The sequence below is a fragment of the Pogoniulus pusillus genome, chromosome 14 (assembly GCF_015220805.1).
Source record: "Pogoniulus pusillus isolate bPogPus1 chromosome 14, bPogPus1.pri, whole genome shotgun sequence".
In the NCBI taxonomy this organism is placed as follows: domain Eukaryota; kingdom Metazoa; phylum Chordata; class Aves; order Piciformes; family Lybiidae; genus Pogoniulus; species Pogoniulus pusillus.
The window spans coordinates 13,543,905-13,567,566 of record NC_087277.1 but is presented as its reverse complement, the minus strand read 5'-3'; the positions used below and the strand labels follow the sequence as shown (position 1 = coordinate 13,567,566).

At 43.5% G+C, this 23,662-nt stretch overlaps 1 protein-coding gene across 4 annotated transcripts in view; it reads left to right on the top strand.

The window, feature by feature from the left end:
* ST3GAL1 (ST3 beta-galactoside alpha-2,3-sialyltransferase 1) overlaps positions 1–17,216 on the top strand; it is a 75,616-nt gene extending 58,400 nt beyond the window's left edge. For all 4 annotated transcript variants that reach the window (XM_064154324.1, XM_064154325.1, XM_064154326.1 and 1 more), the window contains 5 exons: positions 2,118–2,314; positions 5,316–5,495; positions 10,545–10,590; positions 12,452–12,571; positions 13,661–17,216. In XM_064154324.1, the coding sequence (XP_064010394.1) occupies positions 2,118–2,314; positions 5,316–5,495; positions 10,545–10,590; positions 12,452–12,571; positions 13,661–13,834 (717 nt within the window). In that variant the 3' untranslated portion in view covers positions 13,835–17,216. The remainder of the gene's footprint in view (positions 1–2,117; positions 2,315–5,315; positions 5,496–10,544; positions 10,591–12,451; positions 12,572–13,660) is intronic.
* The last annotated feature ends 6,446 nt before the right edge of the window (positions 17,217–23,662 follow it).

The window sequence follows — 23,662 nt, the reverse complement described above, 5'->3', positions numbered from 1 at the left end:
TCTGAAACATAAGTGATTCTCTGCTGTGGAAGCTGCATACAACCAAGGCATCACAGGATGATGGTGTCCTGCTTTCAGGCTGGTGTTGGCCCTCACATTTTAACTTGGTTGCAATACAGTTACTCAAGACCAACACCAGGTAAAAGAAAGAAAAAGCAGATGCCTGTCTGTGTAAATGGAATCCATCAGACATAAGTCAGTACTCCAGGTCCTTTCCTTTCCTCATGCAGCCAAGGGCACGATTTGTCTTCTGGGCTGCGTGAGTTCACTGCCACAGAGTGATAGCATTCTGGCTGAAAAGGAAATTTAGCTTAAAAAAGGAGACTCAGGTACTTAGAATTTTCTGAAGATTATCTTCCTCACCTGAATTTTCTCAGGCAAAATTGATTCCAGGTTCTGGTGGGATTTTTCTTCCATAATAACTATGGTTTGGTGATTTTCCTTTAAATTTCTTAGTTAAAAATCATTCACTTTTAGAGAGAGATTGAGTCCACATGGGTGTATGCACATAGGTACTCAGATAACTCCAAAGAAGTTCCTTTTTAAAAGAAAAGGTTGGACTTTGTCTACATCATACACCTGACACTACACTGACACATCTGTGAAGTCTCCATTTACTCTGACAACTGTAGGCTTTCTAATACTGTTTGACATATATTCAGGGTAAAACCAGCTTAGACTGGATTCCTAAAGAGTGCACAAGTGTGTAGATAGGTGAACACGTGTTTGCAGTGCCACACACAAATTTACAAGAGGATGACTTTTCATTTGTGTGGTTGAGCTATCCACTGCATAGTGACATACATGGTAATAACGAGAGTGTTTGTCTAGGCATGCTAATTACCTTGCATCCTAATCACCTTGTGCGGTCCACACGAGTACGTAGGCTACTAAGGATTAGCAGAAAGATTAAGACTATGTATGTGGCCTTTCTTTGTCTTCGTTGTTTGAAGTGCTTTGGCCTGAATGTCTTGTAGGTCTGAGCTCTGCAGACCTGTTGTTCAGTGCGAATAAGATTCCTTTACGCAATTCTGCAGAGGCAGTGTGAAATTCAAACACAGATTACAGTGATATGTCTGTTCACGTCTGTGCGTAAGAGACAGATGGAAGGACAAACTACCAGTTCCTGCTGCAGTCAAGGGAAACACGTCAAAAACTGAAGCCAAATCACCCTAGGCCATTCCTAGGAGCTGTGGGAAAAGATGTTTTTCATCTCTCTCCTCCTGTCCCTCCTTGCCCTGGGCTGGCAGAGCAAAGACAGAGCTTCTTGGCAGATTTTGTGTTAGCAGCTGTTCTCCCTTTGTGAGCAAGCAGCACCACGAAGGTGGACAATTGTGTTTGCGAGTCTGCCAGCACTCTCAGCTGCTTTAGTTGCCCTTCAGAGAGCAGAGCTCCAGAAAGGGAGTGTCTGATCATCACCTGCCTGTACCTTCCTGATCCGGCCATTGTTTCCACCATGCACCACAGAGCTGCTACAAAAGAGTTGCCCTCCATGGCAACAGTCACAGTGACCAGGTGGTTTTCATCCTGAAGAAGTTTTAGATGGTTTTACATATCCGGAGTTATCCCCCGAGCTAACTCTGCTGTAGTCTCCTATTGTATCAGCCACTGGTTCCTCCATAATAGAGAAGAGCTGCAGTAAGAGCTCCCACTTCTGTCATATACCTGAATTTGTGGAAAGGTGTTAGCCACTTCTGTGATCCACTAGGTTCCCTGAGACTATCCTGCTCTTCCTAAGGGGATTAAAAAGAATCTTATACATGTCCTAACAGAAGATACCTGGCCCAAGTTGGAATTCAGCTTACAGACTCCAGAGCATTTATTCTGCTGTAGGGAGAACACATGATCTGTTCCACCGTGGCTAGAAAGAGACTGAGGAAGTGTGGGAATCTGAGGATAAGGAGGGTGAAAAGGGAACTGAGTTAAAAACAGTTGACAGGAAGGGATTTTACACTTTTCATATTCCTGCTTCCAACCCAAAGCCATGTAACTTACTGCTGGAGACAGAGCCTGCAACTAGATGCAAGAATGATCTTTGCAAAGACATTTGAGGCTACGTCTTGCTTTCAGAAGAGCTAGCTTTATTAGTAACCTAGAGTGATTTTTCTCCCTACCAGAAACTGCAAGGAGAGAAAACTCCGAAGAATATTAATACTACTCTCAAGGAATTGTTTGAGATTGTTCCTGGAGATGGAGATCCACTGCAGGAGAGAGGCACTTACACATGCAGGCGATGTGCTGTCGTGGGCAACTCTGGGAATCTTCGGCAGTCTCAGTACGGCAAAGATATCGACTCCCATGACTTTGTGCTCAGGTGAGTAAGCACTACCTCAGATCCAGATATATCTGTTGCTTAACAGCAAAGATGCATTGGTATTTTGGAGGACAAGTGAGCGAGCAAAAACTTCAGAGCTATCTAGTGAAGTCTTATATCAAATCTGAGCACCAAAGATGTAAATTGTGTGTGGGGATACGGCTTCACGTTTTAGCTTAGAAGAAAACATGAATAGGTGTTGATGCTGTAGCTTGTTCTGCACTATCATAACTGCTTTGTTAAAAAATATAGCTAAAGAACTCTGCAGTTTTGAGTGAAAGTTATTTCTGCAGCTAGTACTCACAAGTGATCTTTTATGCACTTAACTGACTGAATCTTGTTTGACTTTCTTGTCCTGGTTCATTCTTAAGCAATGGTCAAGTGGGAAAGCCAAAGTCATTATGCAGTGGACAGGAGACAACTGGTTGGCTGCAGCAACTTTGTAAAGGGTTGCATCCCCTCTTCCTTTCAAGGCAGTGAAGGTTGTCTCACTGAAACGTAAGCAGGAACTAGGTAAGCAGAGCTGATCAGCCAGAGGGCAGCCAAGATAACCTGAACTAAGTTCATCTCCAGTGCTTTGTCCAGCTTTCACACCACAGCTGCCACCACAATTTGGGGAGCGATGAAGGGCATGTCAGAGGGCTTGGAAAGGATTGCTATAGCAGATGTGGGGTTATAGTCTTAGAAATAATATAACTTCAGTAGGAAGCTGTGCACTGAAGTCAAGAGTGAATCATCTCGTCAACACTATTTGAACTGTTAAGACACCTTAAGCCACTTGGCTTCCCACGTGGCTTGAACATACTGTGGAATCTTTAGGTGTCCTCTAAATATTCATGACAAATCACTTCAGGAGTTGCTTCCTTCAGCTGTGTGCCTTGCCCTCTGTCAAAAGTATCTTCCCAAAGGCAGAGGCAGCCAGTCTAATCTTCAGATCCACAAAGAGAAACAAAGAGCCCTCCACATTAGTCCCACAGGTTGCAAATGTGAGGCAGCTGAAGTGTATTTATGCTTAAATCCACATCCCTTGCTATGCAGACAGCTCCATTCCTGTGTGGATTTTCTTATCTTGCCTGGCCTGTGTTTCCAGATGGTTTTGCTAGACTTAAAAACTTATTTTTGAAGTGGTAACTGAAGAGTAGTGAACTCAGATTACGTTTCTGCTCTGAGGCCTTGCTCTCCCCATAGCCATGGACCCCTGGCAAGGGAGAAACTGTGTGACTTGGAATTGAACCTTTATTCATCTCAAGCTAGATCTGAAAGGATGGCAGAAGTTTTTAAGATTCACCGTGGCAATCTGTGCAGAGAAGGTGACTCCTCTGAGTGTTAATCCAACAAACAAAGTCTCTGGTGACTTGATACTCACTTGCACATGCTCTGGCAAGAGAGACAAGCACAGGGAAGAGCCAGGAAGTGTAATACAGCCCTTTCCTTCTAAGAGTCACTTTTATTTGTTTTATTATCTAATTTCATGACAAAATGAAATTCCTGCTCAGTCCTTTCTGCTGAGACCAGGTATGTACACTGCTTTCTCCTATGTTACACAGGCGTGGATAGTGGAGAAAGAGGACAGGTTGTGAGCAAGGTGACTAAGATGTGACCCTTGGCTTTGTCCTGACAGAAAGAAAACTGCCTTTTTTACCTGTGACTAATCTCAAGATAAAACCTAGTAAGCCTCATGCTTTAGTAGTATTTTGACACAGTATGATGTGAGTCGCTGGCAGGGAAGAGGCTCAGTAACAAGACTATGCAGGTTGGCAGGCTGTTCTACCTATGCTAATAACTCATTCTGAGGCAGTTAGAAGGTACTTAACTAATTCACCTGGAGGAGCACTTCAGTAACACAGCCTGGCATAGTCTCGATTAACAAGTTTTACCTCTCCTGTTATCAGTGAGCAAGGCAGCATGTTGTCTTACTATGTACAGTGGTCCTCATCACCTTGTCAGCTACATCCTTCTTTGTCCTCCCTATACTTCTGACAGGAGCTGAGCCAATGGGTTTGCAGAAGACTCTGCTGAGTTGCAGAGAATCCCCATTCTGCTCAGAACCAGCTTGGGGCTTTCTCCATGGTGTTGTACAGCACCATGGATTCATGAAAGGTCAGTCAGAGCTACTTTGGGGATCTCTAATCTGTGCTGTGCTTCACAACAGAAACATGCAAAACTTTTCCAGTGGAGAGCTAATGCATCAGGGAGGGAATTGCCCATGTGTCCCTAAATCTGCCTTCAGAAGTGAATAGAAGTGTAGAGGCATTTCTGCAGTCCTGACTTCAGAAACTCTCACTCTGTTTCCTGATACACCCAACATAAGGTAGCCCTGTTTGGCCAGCATGTTTTGATTTGGCCCTGGAGGGCCCTGGTCAGATCTACATGAATCTATCACTAGATTACCTAAAGCACACCATGTGCATGCAGAGTGACTCTAAATAAATGTACTGATGTTGGAGGACATACTAGAACGTAAGTGTAGTGTCAGCAGCAGGTCCTGAAATTGTCATTATGGATTTGGTGTCTTCCTATGGGAGGTCCATTAGAAATACTTGTGTCTTCTCATCTCACATAACATGGTTTGTTACCTCTACCCTAGACACAGAAATACACTTGTACAGATGGAGGGGCATCAAACTGCAAGAATCAAGCTTGAGCAACTAACTGGAGGCTGCAGCTTTAGAATGAGAGATGTCTTCTCATGGACTCATCACTGCCTCGACCAGCACCTATACCTGCTCAGTTACACACTCCCATTCAGTTCAAGGAGTCCCACACTAAAGCTGAGCTTTCATTTACTGTTAGTTTATCCACATGGACAATGGTCATTTCAGCCTGCTGGAGGACCCCTACATTCTGTCAAGGCTGCCTGAAGAATCTGCGTACAGCACTCAGCCATATGAGAATTTTCCTGCCACCTCACGCAGAGGATCTGAGGAAGATTCATATGTGTTTGTACTTACCTAATTCCTTTCATGTGTCTTCATTCTCATTCTTTGCTTTTGGGCTGCAGAATGAACCGTGCCCCCACTGCTGGCTATGAATCAGATGTTGGGAGCAAGACCACTCACCACTTTGTTTACCCCGAGAGCTACAAAGAGCTGGCAGAAAATGTGAGCATGATTCTGATCCCCTTCAAAACATTGGACCTGCGCTGGGTTGTCACTGCCCTCACCACAGGCACCATCAACTTGTGAGTAAGGGCAAGCTGAAGGGGTGGGAGCATTTGTACCTCCTGTTATTGTTGGAGATAAAAGCCTGGGCAAATTCCTGCTGCTGCTGAAGCTTACAGACCCTCTCAGGTCAGAGGCCAGTCTTGGACACCTGCTTCCTAGGAAAAGCTTAACATTGCCGTTCAGCATTTGATTTGAGGCAAAGATCCAGGTCCAGCTCTTCAAAGCCCCATATGGTGGTCTGAGAGAAATAAAAAGGGGGATTTTTGCTGCCAGAGATGGCCAGTTTGAGCATAGGGGTTCAGTACCTTATTTTGTGCTTCTGCTTATCCTTCCTCCTCTCTAGTCCCTTGGCAGTAGAGCAAATACAGCCAGCATAACTGTACCCAGACATACCCACCAGAAAGCCATCTACAGAATCAGATATTTCATGGGGTATTCATTTAGTAGTGGTCCTAGACAACAATAATATCCCACTTGAGACATGATCCCACTTTCAGATGAGGACAAGGAGGCAGAGAGAGATATGGGTAGATTCCTCACATAAGCCTGTGAGAGCAGAGGCAAACCACAGCACTTAGTCTCCCATCTACAGCATCCTCCCTGAACAGGTTAGTCATGAGTTCAGTCTGTCTTTTCTGGTAGAACACGACTGAGAGCCATGCAGAGGAGGCACTATGATTTCATGTGTCTCCTGTGTGTGTTAGCCTTAAGTTCACCTCTTTTACCTGGCAATAATGTGCTATGCTGATGCTTATTCTCTAGTTGTACTCTGGGAGCGCTTTCAGAAGTGAATGTTGTGCTGCTTAATACATTTATGGCAGCACCAGAATTAGAAATGTGAAAAAAAACCACTCTTCTTCTGGATGCTTGCGAGGAGGTTCCCTCCATTCCTGTAAGCTGGCTTTTCCTAATCCAGAGAATGAAACTATGTGACATTTGTCCTGTGTGTGAGGTTATCTGCTCGATGTAAAACCACGGCCTTGTCGGATTGTTCTTGGCACCCTCCTACATTCATACAATGAGAGCAGATCAGATTACTTTACTCCAGAGAGAAATATTTCGAGACATTGCAACTTTTTGACCAATTCCAGAGTCTCAGAAGATTAAAAAAGTCCCTGTTGACTGAGCCTAAGACCTACTTCATATTTTTTAAGAAAACCTTTTGATGGGACAACAAATGGAGATTAATTTCTTCCTCTCTGCAAATGCATTTTAGATTATGTTTTTTTTTAACTTCATACTAAGGTTCTCTTAACTTGTAAGAAATGTGTCTCTGTTTCTTTTTACCTTTTTTGTCACCAGCACTTAGTATATGTAGCTATAACTTCTCTTGAAACAAAAATCCATCTTCAGGACACATTCCTAACTTGGAAAAATCACCTTTTTTTGTAGGACTTACTGTTGTGTTGGGGTTTTTTTTATTACTTTAAAAGCTGTATTGATAAAAAAGAGTTGAGAACTTCTGCCATTAAGCCTGAATCCAAATCCTGTCAGAGGCAATGCAAAACTCCCAGCTGCCTTTGGTGGCCTTTGAATTAAGCCCCTAGCTGTATCCTTGTCATATCCATGCCCGTGATAGTAAGAGGAGTCCACAGAGGGCCAGTTGCTGCCACCATCACCCATACATGCTTCCATCATTGCCACTGCTCTGTGCCCAGACTGCAAAGCTGTTAACTATTTTTTTATGGAGCAAGTGGCAGCAAGAGGATTGCAGTGGTGAATCTCAGTGAGCCTGTCAGGAGGATCTAGCTGGTTGACTACAAGGCAGTCACAGCAGATGAAAGGTGAAGCATCTTTGCTTAAAAGATTACAGGATGTATTACATATTTATAATTAGATTGCATACATGGGCTTGGTAAGCATCTGGTATAAATTAGTATGGGAGTATTACACAGCATGGAATAAATACCAGCATTTTAAGATTTCTGCTAGAGCAGGGAAATTGCATAATTACTAAACTGGAATAATAAAACCAGAAAACCATAAGCACACAGAGCACGACAATATATGTAACATAATTGTAGGCCAGCAGAATAAAGTTATAAGCACACATTAAACGCAGATTGTCAGATACAACATATAAGGACATTGTTACAGTATCACAGTATCACAGTGTTATCAGGGTTGGAAGAGACCTCACAGATCATCAAGTCCAACCCTTTACCACAGAGCTCAAGGCTAGACCATGGCACCAAGTGCCACGTCCAGTCTTGCCTTGAAAAGCCCTAGGGACGGCAACTCCACCACCTCCCCGGGCAGCCCATTCCAGTGTCCAATGACTCTCTCAGTGAAGAACTTTCTCCTCACCTCCAGCCTAAATCTCCCCTGGCACAGCCTGAGGCTGTGTCCTCTCATTCTGGTGCTGGCCACCTGAGAGAAGAGAGCAACCCCCTCCTGGCCACAACCACCCTTCAGGTAGTTGTAGACAGCAATAAGGTCACCCCTGAGCCTTGACTCTGCATTTGTGAAGGGGAGAAGGCATGAAGTATAAATAATATCCACTTGGTATTTTAGAAGAGAAGAAACATTCATGTCCTTATCCTGACCTGTATGGCCATCATTCCTTGTGCATAAGCTGCCTCATGTCAGATGAGGTTAACAAGACCATAAGTGCACTCATAGTAAAAAACATAAGCATGCAGAATTGGTTAGATTTTTACACAATGTTTAATTTTCTGTGTCCCATTCATATGAAGCTATAGTTTTCTAAGACTCAGAACCTGTGAATTAATCATATTCTCCTCTCAACCAATTCTTACAATTCGTAACAAAAGCCAAACTGCAGATGGCCTTAATATTGGCTTGAATTGATAGCTGAATGAATCTCTCAGCCACGTCTTGTTAGAGTGATGGCTGTCTCGTTTCAAAGTGGCTCTCTTAAGAGAGACACTCTTGTGTCACATCTCAGAAGGTCTGGAACCCACCCATCACATCTCCTACTGCATTCAACCCAGAGCAGCGGATTGCAGGTCAGGGATGCTTAGAAGTACCTAAGGAAAAGAATTAGAGAGGCAAAAGCCCATTTAGAACTTAGGCTGGCCACTGCTGTTAAGGAGAATAAAAAATGTTTCTCTAAGTATATTAATGGCAAAAGGAGGGGCAAGGACAACCTCCACTCCTTATTAGATGCAGAGAGGAATATAGTAACAAAAGAAGAGGAAAAGGCAGAGGTGCTTTACTGATGATCTGGACCAGGGGAGTCTAGCATCAGCAAGGTTGCATATGACACCAAGCTAAGAGCAGGTGTTGATCTGTTGGATGGTAGGAGAGCCCTGCAGAGGGACCTTGATGGACTGGATGGGTGAGCAGAGTCCAATAGGATGAGATTGAACCAGGCCATGTGCAGGGTTCTACACTTTGGCCGCAAAACCCCAAGTGGCGCTACAGGCTGGGGACAGAGTGGCTGGAGAGCAGCCAGGAAGAAAGGGGTAGATAGCAGGCTGAACATGAGCCAGCAGTGTGCCCAGGTGGTCAGGAGAGCCAATGGCATCCTGGCCTGGATCAGGAACAGTGTGGCCAGTAGGACAAGGGAGGTTATTCTTCCCCTGTACTCAGCACTGGTCAGGCCACACCTTGAGTGCTGTGTTCAGTTTTGGGCTCCTCAATTCAAGAGAGATGTTGAGGTGCTGGAATGTGTCCAGAGTAGGGCAAGGAAGCTGGTGAGGGGCCTGGAACACAAACCCTGTGAGGAGAGGCTGAGGGAGCTGGGGGTGTTTAGCCTGGAGAAGAGGAGGCTCAGGGGTGACCTCATTGCTGTCTACAACTATCTGAAGGGAGGTTGTAGCCAGGTGGGGTTGGTCTCGTCTCCAAAGGCAACCAGCAATAGAACAAGGGGACACAGTCTCAAGTTGTGCTGGGGAAAGTATAAGCTGAATGTTAGGAGGAAGTTCTTCCCAGAGAGAGTGATTGGCATTGGAATGGGCTGCCTAGGGTGCAGTCACTATCCCTGGAGGTGCTCAAGAAAAGACTGGATGAGGTACTTAGTGCCATGGTCTAGTTGTTTGGCTAGGACTGGGTGCTAGGTTGGACTGGATGATCTTGGAGGTCTCTTCCAACGTAGTTGCTTCTATGAGATGAGGATATTGTGAGCTAACCATTGGTTTAGGAAGACTTAGACTGGTTTGAGAAGACTTAGACTAATGTTTCAAAATGCTGATGATCCATGGTTCAAAGTTCAACCAAAAGTTAAGTGAAAATATTTATACTGAACTAATGGAAGACTTTGGTGATTTTTACTACAACTCATCTAGAAAGTGTATTCTGGGATATATTCTAATTATGAGGCCAATTCACCAGCATTTTCTGTCTTGAAACAAACTCAAGGAGGCTTTTTTTTACAGCACTCATGATGAGCTGTGCAATGCCATCATGAACTGTGCCTGAAATACAGGCAAGAGAAGGTTTTTTTTGTTTTCAAGACATAACTTGTAATTTTGACCCAGTCATGAGGTATGACTTGGAAGTTTTATGCTGGAAATCTTCATCATCCCCCTGGGGAGGAGGGGAATAGCTTGCTGGTGAAAGGCTGTACACTGGGAATGCCGGAGTTGCCTGTAACCACAGAAATGATGAACTCTGCTATCACCTACTACTCTGAAAATCGAGATGTACCTACAACTATTAGAGGGGAAAAGTCTCCCCCTGCTGGAAAAAGCTTTTTCTGCCATGAAATTAAACGGAAATCACTTCCCATCAGCAGAGACTGCAGTAATCATGATCCAAAATTTGAAAGTCATGGGCTTCATGTCATACTGACTCTACAGTATATTGTCAAATGCATCTGTGGTGTCCAACTGTTGATAAGTCACTTGGAAACTTAAAAATATGATGGCTTCCTCTAAACTTGATTCTGTCAGAGTTCAGTTCTTTTCATCCTGTATTGCTTAATTACAGCTTCATTTTCCAACTTCTTGAATTTGTTACTTCCAAATAATTTCAATTTATTATGTACATTATGAATATCCTTGCTTGCTGTCTTTGTAAATACATGAAAATATTACTATGTTGGGCTTTTATTAATCTTGGTGTTTGGTTTTTCTTTTGGTTTTGGTTTTGTGTTTTAACAGCACATATGTTCCAGTTCCACGAAAAATCAAAGTCAAAAAAGAAAAGGTAAGTTCATAAATTAGTTCTACTAATCCTCTTGCAGGTGTTTTGCTTTTCGAGAGACAGCAAGAATTCAAGGAACCTCTTTATATTCATAAAAACTGCAACCAAAACACACATACCACAAGGCTCAGCTAAGATAATGGTTTAGCTCCTGCATGCCATTCAGGCCATAGATTAACCACTAAACAACTGAGTCTGGAAAGAAACTAATCTTGTGACCATGCCATTGCATTGCTGCCGTTCTGAAGGTTGCATTGCTTCCTCTGGCATTGCTGAGGGAGACAAGAGGTTTGCTCTTGGCTCATGGAGCTTAACCCCAACTGGAGTTGCTCTGCTGCTGGAGGCAGGATTTCCAATGGAGCATGACGGTCATTCCCATGTTGAACCTTAAAGTCACCATGCAGAGGCTTCTGTTGTTGTAGGTGCATGGTCTGAAAACATAACCAAGGCAGACAATGTAGGGAGAGGAAAAATATTTCCTCTTCCATAGATATTCCAGTAAAATAAAAGTCCAATTCTTTCAGCCTTTGGAGAGGCTGATTTTCAGAGTGGCTCAGGCTCCTAGCATCAGGGGCTGGTAAAGTATGATGTTAGCCCCAGAGCATTAAAATTACACATTAAAGAACATATCCATCATTCAGGAGGCCAGGTTTTGCCAAAGGCTTCAGATAAGACCTTTACCCAGTATCAGTTTATATCTCTGCACGTCAAACCATAAACCTTTAGGCTATATTAAATAATCAGCTTGTTCCTACCTGTTGTGAGGAAGAAAACAACTTCTGCAAAACCCTTGTGAGATGCACTGTGGCAGGGTGTTAAACTGGCATCACAGTTGAGCAGGAGCAGCCCGGGATACAGCTGGTGATAACGCTTCCTGAGCAGCTTGCTGAGGAGCAGAGAGATGAGAAGCTTGTATTCCTTTCCACACCATGCCATGCAAAGCAGCCTATGAGAAGTGATTACACCCAGATACAATATCAGCAATTAACCTCTGACTTTCTAAAAGGAAAACCCCTGCAGCTAACCAGATAGTACTGAAATGCTGTCACTCTAATTACAAACACAGCATGGAGGAAAAAACTCTCTATGCTTGCTTCAAGGAAGGAGTTGAAATGAGAGGTTCACACCAGTTGTTGGCTTTACTGTACACTCAGGTCTAATCCTAAGTGTTCTGTCTCCATTAGATGGACTCACCATTTCCCTAGGAGATAAACAAAAGCAATTAATGTATTTAAAAAGATAAATAAATAAATTGCATGTTTGGAAGATGGGAGAAATGTGGCTGATGCAACCTGATAGGCTTCCTGATTGTTTACCCTGACTCCTGCCTTCATTACCTCTGTACCTATAGAGATACCATGGTAGGGTTGGCATATGGTCCAGAAGATGCAGTTGCTCCTACAGTCCCACCCAAATTACAGTTGGACTCAATGATCTTAAGGGTCTTTTCCAACCTAGAAGATTTTTTTATTCTATGAAATCTGGCATGGCATCTTATGCTTGCAGCCTTGCTCAAGCCTCCACTCCCCAGAGCTCACCTGCGTTACAGTGAGATGCTGCAGGGAGAGCTGGATGCCTAATTCTCTTCTCACTTGTGCCATTTCATATCTATTGATATAAGTAGGAATCACCAAAGATTTACACTAGTATAAGCAAGTGGGGTATTGACACCAAGGAAGGAATATTCATTTATAATTGCACATAAGAAATATTCTTGAATGCACTTTAGGATTTTATTTTTCCCTGTCACCTCTTATTCCTTTCTCCCCTGCTCCCCTCGCCCAGCTGGGTAGGGTTGACATGCTACCATTGTTTTCTTCCAAGCATGTTTTGCTAATGAGTCTTTCTCTCCTATTTTGCCTAGATACTGATTTATAATCCAGCTTTTATGAAATATGTCTATGAAAACTGGCTCCAGAATCATGGGAGATACCCCTCCACAGGCCTTCTCTCTTTGGTGTTTGCACTGCACGTATGCGATGAGGTAAACCCTGACTGTGTTTGGATATATAGATAAAAAATCAGGATGTTTCACACTGAAATGCCAGGAACAGGCCCTGACAACTCGCTCATCCTTTATTTCCCCCTCTTCATCTTCTCTGCTCCTAGGTGACTGGAGACTTAGCTAGATAGTGTAAGGCCAGGTCAGCTCTACAAAATTCTGAAAGCATGGAGTTGTTATCATGGGGGACAAATCTCACTGCTGCATCCCTGGCCTGGACACAGATCTGCTTTTGTCACCCAGGCCTGTGTTGTTTGGAGAGATGATGGAAATAGTAATGATGCTGGCAGAAACTGTACCTTAGTTAAGGCAGATAGGATGGGCGGCTTGGTGGAGTTTGTTTTTTTGGTAAGCAGGCAATGAGCAAAGCTATAAGATTACAAAAAAACCCTTAAACCCAGCTCATATCTGAGTGGGTCCAGGTGTGGGTGGGTTAGGGCACTTTGTTTTGTGTAACCTATGACCCATTCAAGCCCAGCTGTATTGCCACTCTTGGTTTAAATAATCTGATATGTGGACTTTAACCACTGGAGGAAACTAACATAGTCATCTGAGTGAACCTTTGGTAAAGTCATAGATATATGTGCACACAAGGGCCATCTGCCTCTGGAGCAGCTACAAATGTCTTATAATTAAGTATATAAGTAAGAGCTGACATCAGCCACCATTTGGAAAACCAGGAGCAAGCACAATTTTTTTCCACCCTTTATGGTTTTAATCAGCTAAAGAAGAAATGTTCCATTCCAAGCCACTGAGGTCAAAGATCATGCTTAGGAAACAGGAGTGTGTTTTTCATAATTGCTAAACAGAATTTCTAGATAAAAAAATCCCTTTTCTGTCCTAGAAAAATGGTCTCAGAGGTGGTCTCAGCATATATTAGAATGTAATGTCTCCTGATTAAGCCTTGGGCTTCTCTGGTTGCATCAACTCATGCAGCAGAATAGCTTGTCATACCACTGAGGTGCCCAGGCTGCCTACAGATAAAGCGAGAATCAAGAATGTTTCTTCAACATTTCAGATGAAGGCAAATTGCTTTCCAGGCCATAACATGAGTTCTCTCTTGCTTCTTAGGTGAACGTGTATGGTTTTGGAGCAGACAGCAAAGGACACTGGCACCATTATTGGGAAAACAATGCTTCAGCTGGAGCTTTCCGGAAGACAGGTGTCCATGATGGGGACTTTGAGTTCAATATAACTTTGACTCTTGCCTCCATTGAAAAAATAAATTTTTTCAAGGGCAGATGACCCTGGCCACAGGGAGAAGTAGAAGGCTACAGTTTCCATCATGCAACAGAACAAAGTTCAGTGAAGACGATTTGGGCACCAGCCAGGTTTCAGTGCATTAATCTGTGGTGGAATCGAAGCGTTTCACTGCTGCAATGCTCACCACAGAGAGCTCGGCCAAGGACCAGCTTCCATGCTGCATGTGATTTCCTGTCTACAGATAGCTGGGAACTAACACTCAGTTGTTGGAATTAATGAATCTCTGCTTAGGCTCTACAGCTTGATTCTTGAATTACCCATGAAAAATCTGCCTGTTGCAATTAGGGGAAACCTGGGCACAGGAACCACTGTTTATGTGTCCATTCTCCTTGAGTAAGGCAGGAGATCCTTGAAGAAGAGTGAAAATTACTTCTGGGACATGAGACCCACTAGGGCAGCTGTGAACATCATAGTAAGGATTACCTCAAAGAAATGAATTCACTTCTGCTGTTGATCTTCTTTTTGAACTCTCTTCTGTTTCCTCTATTACTTCTGGTTTCATGCTGTATTAAGAAAAAACTTGATGAAGTTGCCTGGAGCAGTAAACATTTCATCCAGTGCCTCACCCTACATCGCCACTCTTTAGAAAACATGGATCAAATCATCTCTGGTCATAGATTATTCAATATTGTTTCCTATACAGCCATAATGAGAGAGAAAACAACACTGAAAAAACTCCAGCAAAAAAGGAGAAAAGCCCTTCTAGCCAGTTCATTGTTTGTCTTGTTTGGTTATATGCAATCTTTTTTGTTTTGGTTTTAATTTAAAGTACTCTGGAATGCTCATTTTTATTTAATTAGTTGAAGATTGAAAAGTGGACATTTTTTTCTTTCAGTCATTTATATGTGCCTTTTCTAATTGTTCAACAGAGGTGATTTTTTTTTAAAGATGAAAAATACTAAATTAAACTTTTTTATAAAAGGGGGGAAAAAAAATTAACCAAAGTTTAGCTTCTGTGTGGTATACTTTTGTAGTCAAAACCAATAATAGCAGCTCCTATATTGTATTTGAGCAAAGAAGATTACTTTTTAAAAGTAGAGTTTACCTTTTATTTTAATGGGAAAATCTCCAGAAGTTCTGAGGAAACTTTTCTTCTTATATTTTTACAAATCTAGAAAGTGGTATCTCATTACAAGGTTTCTATTTGAAATGGAAGAAGTATCATGGGTTGGGATATCAGCCAGTATTAAATCACTAATCTTTTGCCCTGTATCAGCACCTACAAGGGTACAGCCTACGCAAGCTTTTCGTCCACTGTAAGGCAGACTTCAAAATTATGTTCATCTCTGGAGGAATGAGTGTGCCAATGTCAGTATTGATAGGCAATGTGAGGAGGGAAGTAGCAATGGCAATTCTATATCTCCAGGTCTTTGCTGACATCGACACATTTCATCCTCAAGGACAGATAAAGAAAAAAAATCAGGTAGTGAAAAATGGAGAAGAATGTTTTTTTTTTCTTCCCAATATCATGAAAACAGGATTCATGGATTATTTACCCATTTTCAGCTCTTGTGAAGGCAATGGAGTTCCTGTCTCAAACTTCAAGGGATTTTAGATCATGCCTGGGGAAAAGGGCCTATTTTGGTTTTGATGCATTACAGTGCTTGGGGTTTATGGCCCTTCAGAAATCACTGTCTAGATGATTGGTTTCTCATACAGCATTTACAACAGCACATCCAAGCAGACAAGTATTTGAACTCAGTGAAAGTCCTTTGATCAATGATGTGCTTCAGTCACAGCTTTATCTCCTTGTCTTTCCATGCCAGTAGTTAACAGTGAGCTGCTCTCCAAGGCAGCAGTCCACAGCACAATGATCTAGTCACCTGAAAGACCCCTGGTTTGGGCCACAGTACCACTTGCCAGCATGAACTGCTCTAGCCACATGTGCTGTTACTGGACTCAACCATGTACAAAGAGACGAGGATGTCAAATGTCTGAGTGGGGAACTGATTTCCCTTCACTGCACACACATGACCCTTCAATTTAACAAGATGAAAAGGGCAGAATTTTCAAAACCTCATGCCTCAGGAGACCTGTTTATGACCTTCATGTCAAGAAGCTCTTTCCCAGCATGCTGGCCAGCAGAACTACTCACCTGCATGTCACAAGCACAGCAGATCCAGTGGGCTCACTGTCTTCTATATGTACATCCTTTGTAAAAGAATGAAACATTTCTACCTGAACTGTACTAGTTTGAAGCATTCCCACTGTTTAAATTATTAATCACTACGATTCTGATGAGATATCACAGTAATACAAGCAAGCAACTGTGAAGAGGAAAAAGAGTATCATCAGTCTGTGGCTGGATTCCAGAGATACTTTTTTCATCATGAGCTTCAGATACTTTTATTTTTTTCCTCATGGACAGTTGGCAGTAATTCAGAAACATTTTGTTGCTGTTTCAGACATTTTTGGAAAGACTTGGAAGAAAACTCATGGTGGTTTGGTATCCAAAGCCCATTGTTTTTTGGGTTTTTTTTAGGTTTTTTTTCATCACAGATGTTAGTTTGAGATCAAAGAAAGTGGTAAAAAGAAAATCAGCTATCTTCTAGCCTGTGTTGTTCTAAAAATTTCCTTATGCTCTCCAGGTTACATTTCCAATCTTCCCCTCAATATTCTGCCTCTGATAGCACATATGAAACATTGTGGCTCGTACTATTGTGGATAGATTTAGTGTGTTCATCATAGAACAAGCTCCAATTCCCATTTAATTTTCTTGCTGACAGCAAGCAGTAGCTATTTACCACTGATGTCCATTTTTCAGAGCATGAGGAGAGCAGAGAGTAGATCTTTCTAGCTACCAAATGAGGTATAGCCTGTGCCATCACATTTCTATGCCAGAGAAACTTTATTTCCGGAGTCATTTTGGCAAGTGACTGTTGTGCTAGATCTTTTAGCTCAGTTTCTTCACAATTTTGCTGCTTTTTCAAATGCCTTCAGAATGAAGAGATACCAACAGATGATGCTGATGAAAAAACTAATTCCCGTTGCCAATATTGAAGACTCTGTTCCTGCTGGTAACTTTCTGGGCTTATTTTGTTTAAAAAACAACAAATGAAAATATTTAGCAACATGTCAAGGCTTCAAACTCTTGAACTGTATTTGCTACCACTGCAAAGTCTCTGAAACACTCCTTGAGTGTGTGTTGTTTCTTTTACCAAAGCCAAATCTCTTGAGCACTTTTTCTCCCATGACCAGATTTAATTCCTATATTTCTTTGACTATTGATTTGACAATTAATTATAATAATATTTTTTTCTCTGATGGTGGGGAGTCTCACTCAATCATTCTTTGTCATTGTATTTATTTTAATTTTTCATTATGATATGAATCAAAATAAATTTTTTATTGTAATCAGGTCAAAGGTATTTCTCTCTGTGCACACTTCTTCCCACAGTATTTCCATTAGCTCATAGAGCATCCTCTGCCATAGAGCAGTTAAATGAAGCCTTTATTCCACTCTTCCTCCCACGTGTCCCTCAGGTGACATCAGCAGAGAAATGCATACTTCATTCTGCTGGGAAGCTTGTGGTCCTGGGCATCACACTGCTTAGCTTCTGGCAGCTTTAGGCTTCCTTGGAGAAAAAAAAATTAAGCTTTGTATGCCTCTGGTATCCTGGTGGATAAATACTGAATGTAGGTGATATGTAGAGGAAATTAAGGCAGACTCAGGTCTGACTTGAGAAAAGATACAGCTCACCAGTTCTCTGGGACTGACAGACCTGTGTTCTTTCATAGGAGAGATGCTGAGGATCCACCCCAGGTCCCCTTTTAAGGAGCTTATTTAGCTGTTATGATGACAGAAGCACTTTAGTCATGGATGGCCTAGGCTGTCCATTAGAACCCAGTCTGGGAGACTGACATCTTTGATGTTACAAGCCCAGTCCTCACTGTGTGCTGGTGTTAGCAGGTGTCACTTTGGCATGCCACGCTGCTCTGTGTGACCATAGATTTACATGGCCAGCCTCGACTATTTCTTGTGGACCTCATAAACTGCTCATGTTTCTTGTGTCATCTCCAGTCATTGTTTAAGGGAGTGGGTGGGGTGCACAGACTAGCAGTGTTGCGAGTTGCCCATTGAAATGCAGCCAGCATGGTTGCTTAGTGGTAGGACTGTAAGAAGGCCTCACAGGAAGCTTCTCTTCAGTTACAGGCAATGGTCTGATGGTCACAGAAGAGCTGTGCTCCAACAGGATTTCAGTGGACCAAACTCAGGAGTCACTTCATACTATTGTTTTCAGACCAGGCTCTAAAGAAGCTGCATCAGCGAGATACTAACTACCAGCTAGCACCATGTGTGTTGGAAATGAGTGGGAATGGTGAGAGGCCTGAGGAGCTACCCCAGTCACTTCGGGTCCCAAATCCTGGTTTCTGCCCAGAACATCTATAACCAGGCTGGTCACAGAGTGTTCTGAATACAGAAAGTAGGAGTGCTAACCTGGAATGGCTGTGGAACTAGACTGTGCTTCACAGTAGCCCTGTACCTTCATACTTGACGCTTTGTGGAGGAGATAGAAAGCATCTGGCTCCTCTGTCATCCTCAGGAAAGTAAAATAGCACTGAGAAACAGCTTGCTCTTTAAAATAATTTTTCATTTTGCTTCATGGCCACTTGCAAGAGCACTGAAATGCAGCTTCCAGGTCTGAAATTATTTTGTCAGGAAATTAATTTGCATAAAACCACAATCTAAAGACACCCTGGGACCAGTAAGACATGGAGCAGTGACAACAGCAACAGCCAGACAGATGGACCAGCTATAGGAATTGGACAAAGGACCTTGCTTATACTATAAAATGAAGGAAGAAAGTGCCCACGGGGGAGCAATATGGCTTCTGTTCATGGCCTGGGTTCCTTGGATGGCTTGCATTCAGGATTGCAATTAAACCCAACAAATCAAAAGGCAAGGGAGTCCTTTGCCACCTTTAAAATCTCTGTTTTCACTTGTTTTTTCCTACAGACTTGCAGGGAGCAGATCTCATTACATTTTATTATCTTCAGGCGATGTGAAATAAAATGTGGTTCACACAGTGGAAAGTTCTCCAGGGTTAGCTACTTCTGTGCAAAGGTAAGTCTCTGTTTTCTTCTATAGGAAACGTAGCCTGTTGCTTTACTCCTTAGTTTCTAAGTAAATTTTTGGCAGAATATAAATACAGCCATATAAAAATTTGTCAGTATGTGTGACATTTACACTAAGACAGGGTATTTCCCACCATTGTTACTGTTTCCACACAATCAGAGACTCCAGTCACACAGCAACTACAACCAGCCTCCATGTCCACCCAGACACTAAATCCATAAGAAAAGCACCCTGACCCATGCCACCAGTGCAGCACCCTGCAGCACCATGATGTTCCTCCAAGGATGCCCCAACCAAGCCTCCAGATCAACTGTTACATAAAGAAGCCCCTTGCAGCCATTTTTCCCCATGTGGATTTTTGTATTCTCCTTGCTCTTTTTGGGACTGACCCCAAAGAGCTTTCACCATCCAAAGGAACTGCACACTGCTCTCCCAACTTCAACCCAAACTCACAGTCTAGACCTTAATGAACCACCTAGTCATCCTTGAACAGCTTTGAACCATGTCCACTTCACAGTCTCTTCACATGTTTGGCCTCTGCACATGCCTAAGTGCATTTCATAAAGTGGGAAACAATGGAAAAATAAGATTTCCTTTCCTGTTTCTCCTTTGAGAGTTGGACTATTTTGCATAACACATCCTCATGTTCAGATATCACGGGATGGAGATATGTGAAGAAATGCCCCACAATGCTGATGAGGCACCAAGCTTCAGCTTGCAGTGGTGGAGTCACAGACAGAGTCATGGGTGCAGCTGGTGACTGGTGGTTCATCAATGAGGATGTCAGAGTTGCCTGTTGGCTGCAAGATGACAGGTTCTGTTGTTTGAGGTTTTGATTTGGGTAGATAGATAAGGAAACAGAAATAAAGTCAATAGTGCTCCTAGAAAACCTTTTGACACAAACTGTTATGAACGAAGGAGTGAATTATGTTGGTGATTCTTCTGGACTACACATGCTGGAGTGGTTTGACCCCAGCCAAGCACCCACACAGACACTTGATCACTTCACTTCTGCCTTAGTGGAATGGTGGGGAAGAACAGGAACAAAACTTGTAGGTCAAGATACACATTAATCAGTGAAAGAAGAAAAGCTAAACCGTATAAAGGCAATCAATCACCACCTCCCAACAGCAGACCAATGCCCACCCAGTGTGTGACCAACTGCTAATGGAAGAAAACCCCTATTTCCTTCTCCCTCCATCCCAGTTTATTGCCAATCAAGGCTGATATTATATGGGATGTTACCTCTGGGTAATTCAGTTGACCATCCCAGCTCTGTCCGCTCCCAAGCCAATGCTAACCCAAACAGGTTGCAGAGGCAAGCAGAATGAGATGAGAAGGAGGCCTTGATGCTGTACAGTCTTCAGCAACAGCCAAAACTCTGGTCTGTTGTCTACAGTGTTTTAGCCACCAATTCAAAGCACAATAGTGTATGAGCTGCTAATAACACCTGACAAACTACCTCAGATACTAGTTGTTCTCAATTACTCACTGATCCTACAGATAATCCACTGGAATCAGATGAAGTTACTACTTGCTACTAGCAGGAACAATATGACCCAAACTGAAAGACTGAGCTGTTTCAGGAGGCATACAGCCAGGGGCACTGGTGGCAGTTCAATTCTCATTACTAGAGCAGCTGGAATAGTAATGTTAAACCATCAGCCAGAGGCAATGAGCAATCGGTATGTGTTGTTGCTTCCCTCCCCTGGGTAGGCACAGAACTTCATTCCCTGAAGGTGTATGCCATTCCATCGGCAACAGTCCTCTATGTGGTGACTTCCTGGGCATCAGGAGAACTTTGCTGTTTGTCACCAATTACAAGTGGATGGTCCACAACTCCATGACTTTACAGCATAGCAGAGAGACAGAGAGGATGCAAGCAAATGAAGCTGGAACCATGTTTTTATTTCTTACGATAAACTAAGGAATGGGGAAACATCAGCATGCATGCAGATTAATGGGTCTCTGAGTAGTGAGATGTGATTAACTCATTTCAGTCAGTGCTGGAGATCTCAGCACCTCATTAGCTTTTTCATTAATGAGTACAACTAATATCTGATTAGCGTCTCTGCTTCACCAGTTCTCCTTCTTAATGGAGACAGAGTTTTCCACTGGGTGACAATGAAGAGGAGAGAGGGAAGGAGCCCTCTAATTAGTGTGCTAATGGGGCACCTTGCCACCATCATCACTGACCCAGCTGTCCTCTTTGCACTCTTGTAATTGACCCTGCCACACTGGCACAGGCAAACATGCAAACGCCAAGCCCGCTCAAGCCACAGGGAGAGGGCTCACTTCTGGTTCATGAGAAAGAAATCAGGCCAGGCTGCACGGCCGTAGGTGGCACAGCCTTGGAAATACAGTTCGCCTCTCTAGGCTGATGAATATGAGGCAGCAAGGGACTGGAGGTGTACGGCTGAAGAAGAATGAACTCTGAATACAGATGGGAAGCAACAGCTGCTTTCAGGCGGAGCGCTCAGCTCAGGGACTCGTTTTCCAGCCTCGTAACGATTTGCCCACTAGAGGGAGCTGTCTCCCTGTCCGCGCTGGTGCTGGCGCACAGCTCCCTCGCAGCCGCCAGTGTCACGGCGCAGGCTCCGGGCTGGTTCCCCCCCGACACGACTCTCCTCACAGCTGTAGCGGCAGGGATTTGTTCGCTAAATCCCTCTCTTTTGACCTCAGGATGAAAACTAAATTCAGCGCCCCACTGGCCATAAAAGGGGCGGGGGAGCATGAGATAGAAGTTCTGCAAGGCTTCACATGCTGAGGGGTCTGCTCCAGCGCTGTTGTTCCGTGCAGCTTTCCTTGCTGCTTTGAGATGGGATGAGGCTCCCAACGACCTGTGCGTCCTCCTCTGTTCTGACCCTTTAGACACGGTCGTAATTACAAATAGGTAAAAAGACAAGTATTAAACGTTTTATTCTTTCTCTGAAACTCAGTTCCCTGACCAGGGACCGATATCCAGGGCTCCTGGCTGCGGGGTAGCACACCAATATATCTAGTTGGGAGATGTAAAGGCTTTAGTTTTAGCAGGGCAAAATGTCCTTTGTGGTCTGTAAAGGTAACTCAGTTGTTTCTAACAGGACTTGCTACCAAACGCAATCAAATACGTTTGCACAGTTTTGTATTTATTTATTCTCAGCTGTAGTACTTGGATGTTAAATGGGGGCCATATATATTGTGAAAAGCAATCGATGCTGCAAATTAATTAACTGGGTTCAGTGGAAATAGAAGTCCTTTCTAGCTGCTGACTGCCACAAGTGCTCATGCCTCAGCTGTGCCCCAGAGCCAGTCAGAGGGAAGTGCCTCATGAAGAGAAGTGGGGACCACTTGGCAGAGTGCTGAACAGGGATTCTGGAGTCCTAGCTCCTGCTTTGGTCCTTCAGGATGCCTCTGCAGGGTGACCACTCCAAGCCTCATTGCTTCTCCACTACAAGGGAAAGTTCGCACGTCCCAGGCACTCCTGGAAATGGCTCTGCCTGGGGCATATGGGCATCAACCGTTATCACCCTACATAGATACAGAGCTGCCTCCCACCCACCTTGCAGGAGCAGATGCTCGTACCAGGCCCAAGAGTCCAACAAAGGAAACTAACCTGCACACTCAGCCCACATGGCAATACAACCTCCAGTTTAAAATTCTTCTATTTGAACAGTTATTGCCTTTTAATTTCCTCTCTCATTTGGCCCCTGGGTTTTCAATATTATGTTATCAGTGCAATATCGTGACAGCAGTGCAGTGAACAATTGTCTCACTTCATCATTTCTCATGATTACTTCCATAACCCACTCATCATTTTGAGCTGAAGAGTTCTTATTTGTTATTCTTCCACCATCTCTGAGATCTGCTTGATCTGCCCCCAAGCCAAGTGTCTCTGGTCTCATTGTCCAGATCCCCATGACTGATCATGGGTACTGCAGGATTAAAGCCCAGGACAAAACTGGCCAGCCCAGCTTGCAGTTGCTCTAGTCACTGTTGCTTTGCTCAGCTTCCAGTTATTTTCAGCAGCATACTAACCCATCCTCATGGGTTACTCGTGAGTAGCAAAATCCCAGAGCAGGTAAGGAAGAGATGAACTGAGGCTTGTAATGGGACTTATTCCTTTACTGTATGTTTCTCATTGAGAATTATCCTGGCCTGGGTCACCTGCATTTAGTTGCAGCTAGGGTACGTTCCAGTAGCCATGCTGACCTGCATTTGAAGCAACAATTCTGTTGTCCAATGCTTCCTTCATGACAGCAGAAAGCACAGTAAGGTTCAACTCCCCAGTTCTAGATGTCTATTCATGAATAAACTATTCATTCCTCTGGCTCCTGCTGATACTTCATCTTCTGGAGGTGGCCTCACCCACAGTGCTGAGCACGAGTTTTCTCCAGCTGACTGACTGTGTCTGTGCCACTTAGCACTTAACCCCGCACCTTCTGTCAGCCCCTACTGCTGTCCCCATGACCTATAGGAGAATTATCAGTGAAAATATACATATTTTAAGTAAAACTACGTGAAATAATGTGAGAGCAGCACCATCAGAGTGAGATTCATTGACACAAAGATGAATGCTTCTGTTGTGTTCCCAGAGACCAAGGGGCAGAAGGGCTCTGCAGCGGGACCTTGACCGCCTGTACAGATGGGCAGAGGCCAATGGGATGGGGTTCAATAGCTCAAAGTGCAGGGTGCTGCACTTTGGCCACAACAACCCCATGCAGAGATACAGGCTGGGGTCGGAGTGGCTGGAG